The sequence below is a fragment of the Etheostoma spectabile genome, chromosome 14, assembly GCF_008692095.1.
Source record: "Etheostoma spectabile isolate EspeVRDwgs_2016 chromosome 14, UIUC_Espe_1.0, whole genome shotgun sequence".
NCBI lineage: Eukaryota > Metazoa > Chordata > Actinopteri > Perciformes > Percidae > Etheostoma > Etheostoma spectabile.
The window spans coordinates 17,273,004-17,280,131 of NC_045746.1; the positions used below are offsets into that span (position 1 = coordinate 17,273,004).

The 7,128-nt window shown below is 42.4% G+C and overlaps 1 protein-coding gene across 4 annotated transcripts in view; it reads left to right on the forward strand.

Moving 5' to 3' along the window:
- The window catches only part of c19h1orf216 (chromosome 19 C1orf216 homolog), a 3,113-nt gene extending 1,058 nt beyond the window's left edge, over positions 1-2,055 (forward strand). For 3 of the 4 annotated variants that reach the window (XM_032534748.1, XM_032534746.1, XM_032534745.1), the window contains exon 2: positions 672-2,055. In XM_032534748.1, coding sequence (XP_032390639.1) covers positions 691-1,794 — 1,104 coding nt within the window. In that variant the 5' untranslated portion in view covers positions 672-690 and the 3' untranslated portion in view covers positions 1,795-2,055. Of the gene's footprint in view, positions 1-669 lie in introns of all 4 variants that reach the window. The other variant, XM_032534747.1, reaches the window with a different exon arrangement.
- The last annotated feature ends 5,073 nt before the right edge of the window (positions 2,056-7,128 follow it).

The window sequence follows — 7,128 nt, forward strand, 5'->3', positions numbered from 1 at the left end:
TGTGTGTGTGTGTGTGTGTGTGTGTGTGTGTGTGTGTGTGTACGGTGGTGAACTAGATTTAATTTTCCTCTCCATCAGTTTAATTGCTGTTTTATCTCAGCCACGTATATCTAATGTGTTGTTTGTAATGCAGCTTTTTTAGCCGATACTTTACATTTTTGCTGAACATTTAAAGTGTGCTTTGGCTTTTTATGCTGCTGATGACTTCTTTATGTATCCACTATGCAGCTGCTAGTTTTGACAACATCAGATTGCAGAGACTGGGAAATTGCTTGGCTGATAATGCAGTTAAAAGCTTGGCTTGTTTTGAAAACACCAAGATTGAAGTCCAAGATTTCAGAGTTGTGTATGGAACAGTATGGGATTAATGAGATGTGTTTATGTCTGGCAATCAAACTCGTGAGACAAACAACCGGAAAACAGAGCTGTTGTGTATAAGTGTGCATTTGTGATAGTGTTTTACCACTAAAAACTTCAACGCACTAACACAAAATAAGTTTAAAAACAATCTTTTGATTACTAGATATCTTTAGTTTGCTGGGTAACATTTGCATAAACCTAAGTAACCTGGTACAGATGCCAAAATGATACTTTACTACTTCATTGTCAACAACAACAACACTTTTTTATTTTTTATTTAACAGAACGAAACAAACTTCTTGTCGTTTCAGTGAGGCTCAGTCAAGGTCAATGATGCTTCACCATCAGGACCAACCTCTGAACTCGGCCTATGGAGGCAAGGTAGGCTCCAACAATGGCTCCTCCTCCTCGCTGAGAAACAGGAAGTGTGACAAAGATGGCAACTTCAACTTCCTGCCAGGCAAAGATAACGAGGCCTTCATGGGCAACGGAGGAGGAGACGAGAACCAAAACCAGGTGCGCCCCCGCAACTTGGGCCCGCTGGGTCGCGACCCTCCTAACTCCTCCTCATCTTCTGGGTATCACCACAACTCAGGGGTCCTGTCACCGCGCTCCCGCATGCCCTGCTGGAGCCCCCTGGAGCCTCTGCCCGAAATTGAGAACGGGGATGACGGTTACGGCCGAGTGCCTCCCGATGGAGCGGAGGAAGGTAGGATGCAGGAAGAGGACAGAAGGGTGATGATGAGCCAGAATGAGGAGAAGCAGAGAGAGAAAAGGGAGCTGCAAAAGAGGAAAAGCAGCTTGGGTTTCAGAGGAATGGAGAAAGAGGAAGACAAGGCGGAGCTGGAAGACGATGATGAATGGGGAGACAGCGACTCTGAGGATGAGTTCAGCTGCCGCTCCGGCGGCAGCATGTCCTCCTTCAACATGGACAGTGGAGGCGAAGGGATGCTCATGGGAGGCTGGGACCGGATTGGAGTCGGGGAACCAAAATCCAGCCACCAGGAAAATGACCCAACCAGAAACGGCAATAGAGAACCGACTGGGAAACACAAAAGCTTCAGTCACAAGTCGCTGACAGGAAGCAACCTGGGAAATGTTCTTGAGGAAGGAGCAGAAGAGCAAGACGAAAACGACCAGTCTTCAGACTCGGACGGCGAGATGCCAGAGCTGATGGATGCGGTGTGGACGCTGCGAGACCGCGAGCGCTTCAAGGCCCAGGAGATGGAGAAGCACCAGGTGCAGCTGACCATGTACCGCCGCCTGGCACTGATCCGCTGGGTCCGCACCCTGCAGAGCCGCATCCAGGAGCAGCAGAACCGCCTGCAGTCTAGCTTTGACGTCATCCTCACACAGAGGAAGGAGCTGCTGCGCATGGGCGCCGCTGCTGCCGTGGCCAACGCCGCGCCCCCTACTGCTGTCAGCCAGTCATGAAAAGAGAAAGAGAGATGGGAGGAACTGAAACAGGAAGAGGTTAAAGATGTTTGTGTTCCTTTTGTTTCTATGCTGAAGACATTTCCCCCGGGGCAAAAAAGACAATCCCCCAGCATCCTGTCTGACATTTCTTAGCTTCACACTCATGTTGCTGATTGTAATGACAAAAAAACTGTGTTGTTGTTGATTTTCTTTACTGGTGCCCCACACAGAGCATCAACAAATGTATCTGACTCATCTTTAGTCAACTGATCATTGAACTTTAACCCCTGTGTCTACGTCAAACCAAAATGTTTTCTGGTTAAATATGATGAACAATTTGTTGTGAGATTAATATCAAAAATATTTTGTGTGTATTTGCTGTTCTTGTTTGTCTTAACCTGTGCGTAAAAAAATACCTGCTGTACCAAAAAAAGTATATTGTTAGAGATGATTTATACCCTGAGATCATGCTGTAAATATTGAGATAAATTAAGAGAGTAAATTAAAAGACTAAATAAAATGATCTTCTATGATTCGTTTGTGTTGTCTGTTTTCGTCCACATTCCTAAAACCAGTCTAATAACAATTGAGCTTTTGTAATCAGATTTTTAGTAGATAAATCTGAGGGGAAAGTTCAGGAAGTTGGCTGATAAAAAGCACTTTTAGAGCCCAGAGCTTTATTTCATTCACTATCAGCATGTTGATTTCAAGGAGCAGGTTTATCAAAGCTCCCTCAGTGCAGATATGACTAAAGAAGGGCAGTTTTTTTTATCTTATGTAGCTGTACTTGCTGTTCTAGAGCCCCTGGGCAAATGACCTTTCAGCCAACAATTGCCTCTTTGTCAGCCGAACAAAGTTGGTTTGTATCGGCTCATCGCACGGGGTTGGGGGGGGGGGGGGTGTATTTTCTGCGGGGAGTGTGATAGCCGTGTGAGGCTCAGGCGTCAATCTTTATGGGCATGGCTGCTGCCGCGGGCACTCCGAGATCATCTCACCTCCTTCCATGTGCATGTATGTGTTCAGAGAGAGATACCAGCCGCAATGCCACCCTATAATCTCCATCCTCAGCAAGTGGCGGAGGGGGCCCTCGGGGAGCCTGTCAGTGTGCGCCCCGGGGCGCTGCAGGTCCTATCCGGCCGCGCTGAACAGACGCTTGTCCGGTTGCGCGCAGGAGAGCCAAACCCTGGGGCAAGTTTGGGATAATCCCCGGCTATGCCTTCTAACTAACTGCGGTTTATGTTTGAAGCTTATCGTCTCTCCTGGACGCAGGCATCGCAGAGAAAGTCTGAGTCCATTTACATATTGATCCCATGTTCATTGGCTGAAGGTTTGAGGTTTGAGAGGCATCAAAGCGCGAGGATAACATGTTTACACCAGAATAGTGACTTGTAAGCAACGTACAAGCAGCCACCTCTAAAAAAAGACATTAAGGAAGAACAAAAAAGCCTTTGATAGGGATTTTGTAAACCACCGAGACGTGATTTTAGGGTAGAGAGGTTATAAATTCATACAAACAAAGCGCATGAAACACGGAGATAAATAAGTCTAAAAGCTGCTTTAACTCACACACACACACACACACACACACATATGATATACACACTGATATATACATATGCTGTATGTATCAGGAAAGAGTGTCTCAGTGTTTTTAGAGCAATGGCAGTATTCATTTCAGTAATATCCCCTGGTGGTATGCATGTTAACTATGTCCTCCAGTTAGGGAAACTAAAACAACAACAACAACAACAACTAGTCAACAAGAGGTCAGTGCTTCTTTCTAATAAGACACTCTTCATAAACAGTTCATGCGGTGCAATCGTTTTTATAAATGGTTAATAAATAATTCACTAATAGTTTATTTATCAGTTATTATCCTTGGATTGGACCGAGATTTTGTTGTAATAAATCTCTTGGCATTATAGGTTATCAATGGCCTATATACCAAAATAAAATATTTCTAAAAAGTCATGAAACAGCCAAAGTTATCAAGGCATCGTTACCTAATCATAGAGGTGTATCTCTGTGATAAATTGCTAATGTTAAAAGTAAGTAAACTGATTGTTATCCAGACGCTCTTCTGGAGCCCTTTTTAAAAAGGTCAGAGGTCAAACGGCCCCATGAGCACATCTCCCTGATGAACTAAAAAGCTAAAAAGACAGAGAAAGTGTCCTCGATGAACACCATGCAGCAAGAGAGATTTTGGACAACTTGGTAAATCAGCATTTGGGTAACGGCTTACTGAGCTAGCATTATGATTTATCAATCAGCAATATATCCATTTATTATGACTAAGAAAAGGTACCAGGCTGTGCAACAGAAAGCCGACTCCATAATATTTGTATCAATGTGACATTAAACTGGATGTTAACTGTGCATGACTGACATGCTTTCATCACCCAGAACACGTTCCTCAGTCTCGGTGTGACTCCTACCGGGCCTCCTGCTGCGGGCACACTGACTGTGCCTGTTTCTTTCTTTTTGCACACTTTCTTAGTCAACCAGTAATAAAAGACAAGGAATACAAAACATGAAAATGACAGGTATGTTCAATGCTAAACTTCCTGGAGAGCAGAGCAATGCGCATGTAGCCGGGCCTCGTGGCTCCCCCATGGCGACATGGAGGGGCAGGAGGAGGATCTGCAGTTTTATCTTTTGTAAACCACTTCATCTTCTTCACAACAGTAAAAGCACAACATACTTTGTAATATCTGATTTAAATGTTTTTCCCCCTCCCACTGCAATGTCTTTATCCCTAAAAGAGAACAACTAAAACTTCTACATATAGCCATTGTAGCCTATTTAGATTTTCTGAGAAACCAAATAATGTTCTAATAATTTTTGAGTTTACCAGACATCTCCTTGACAGAAACATCTAAATGACCATCTTAAACGCATACAGCTTATGATTGACTAATAAATATGCCAGTATGGACTAAAATACCAATATTTTCAGAAATAAGTAGTGGCCCAATCCATTCATGTAATTTGTTAATCAAATTTAAGCTTGGAGATTGACAAATACATAACATTTTTGTACAGCAGTATGACCAATGATAAAATCATACAAGCCTTACTGCTTTTTTTCCACTGTGATCCTCCCACACATAACAACAACATGAAAACCATGCCTAATTTATTCTTTCTATCACAATGCAAAAAACAAAACATATTCTATGATGGAAAAAGATCAGGAAAAAGAAAAGAAATTGTTTATTTTCTGTCCCTTTAACACCAATTCTAAGAAAACGTACATAAAGTGACGGAGTGGCAAAGCTTACACGTTTCCTCAGGATAAAAAGCAGGCTACTAATAACCGAAAACCCCTCTTTAGAGGAAAAGAGAAATGGGTTTTACCCATCAATCAGGATTTAGAAAATTAAGGACAGTATAAGGATAATAAACAAGTCCTAATAGAATATGTTAAGAGTGTTGTATCTCTATGGGTTAAATTCAGATTTCCTGACTTGTGACCTGACAAAGCTGAGAAAGAAAGCAGAAAACTCTTTCCAAAGATATCCTGCTGAAAATGAAAAAGCAGTGAACAGCGTCCACTAGGGGGAGACACTCCATCACAGACACTCCGGATCAGACGGTCACCTGCTGCTGTTTCTGTGCTTTGACACCAGGGGACTGCAGTGTGCACAGGGGGGGGGGGGGGGGGGGGGGGGGGGGGGGGGGGGGGACCAACAGGGGGACCAACTTGGTTGCATGCAAGTTTTAAAAACATATTTCTATTTCACAAAACTATAGTTTTTCTTTCAGAAGTTCCTCAAAATCTTTGCTTTGATTACTTACAAAACAAATATTGAGATGAAACAAGGAAAAACTCCCTTTTGTTTTGTTGAACTGGTCACAACCTGATGTAGTAGGCTACGCAATGACGAGGGGTTGCAAGTAGACATGGCTTTGTTTAAGAAAGAAAGAAAGAAATTAGTGATAATTTGGTCTTTGTTAAAATAACAGAGACCATTCATACATCCTGCAGGAAATGTTATGTGCATTGAGTCTGTTTTTCCTCAGATACTGAATTTTATTTCTGTCTCAAGTTGTTAGGCTAAATTATGAAAGAAAGAAAGTAAGAAAGAAAGAAAGAAAGAAAAATGGCCATGCTGAATAATTTCCCTCCATGTTTACTTGTGTTTAACACTTAAAATTGTAAGAAAGTCTGCAGTCTAATGTGGCTCTAAATGGAAAAGTTATCTAAATATCTGTGACATCTTCCACATATTGTGTGGCTGGCCCCGACCACTTTACCCCATTTAAAATTATTTAAAATCTGATTCTGATTCTGAGAATTCTGATATTGATTCTGATTCTGAAATCCATGCTGAAATGTTTGGTATCTTTGAAAACTGTGACGTTGATGATAATTTGAAATCAAGGTCCATGTGTGTGCTGTGTTTGGCGGCCCACACTAGAACCAAGTCCAAACTGAACCAACGTTGTGATACTGGTTTAACTGGGAAACCAACCAAAGTCAGTGGGTTTCCGTTTCAAATGTCATTTTCACATCCAATTATACAACTAACGATACAATTGTGACAGGTTTAAGGTAATACCTGAACTTGTTGTGTCTAACAGCAGAATACCTGCTTATTTTGACACAGTTTGAATGAATAACCTAACATGATGTAAAAAAAAAAAAAAACACTTTCAAAGGGTCAAAACAACACGTTAACATTTAAAAATGTTTCTCTACATGTTTGTCTTCCTTTTCTTTATTATCAGCACACACTGATGAAAAAATGAGCAAAACTTAACGTCCTTGGTCTAATTTCAGCTCCTCTCTGCCCTGTGATGAAAGCAGCCCTTGATATGTTGTACATTCATTGCTGCTTAAAGCTTTAATTCTTCCTTCTGTCAGATTTATCTCCCTGTCTGTAGACAGGTTTATCTTTCTGTCCCGCTAAAAGTCCTTTCAGATTGAGATTCCTCAAGACACAATCGGAGGTCTGTGGTCTTGTATTATGATGCCCTTGACATGAAAAAGTTTGAGAAACCCTGCTGAAAGCCTCGGCTTTAGCTGTTGTGAACACAGATATACATATATACCCTATCATGCTCTCTCTCTCTCCCCTTCTTGCCTCTGCCTGATGTAGTGTGACAGTGTGTTCGCCCGCAGCACTCTGCTGGCGTGGAAACAATCAGCTTTGACAGAAAGGGGGTGGTGGTGGGGAGGATAGAGGGAGGTAGAGGAGTAGGGAGGGATGAAGGGAGTGAGGAGGGGTGGAGGTTTGGGTGGAGGGGGAGGCTTCGGCCCGAGGCCTGTGTATGATGAACTGGATAGAAAGACCTGTCGTCAGAAGAGAAACAACACAACACATAAAGATAGATAGATAGATAGATAGA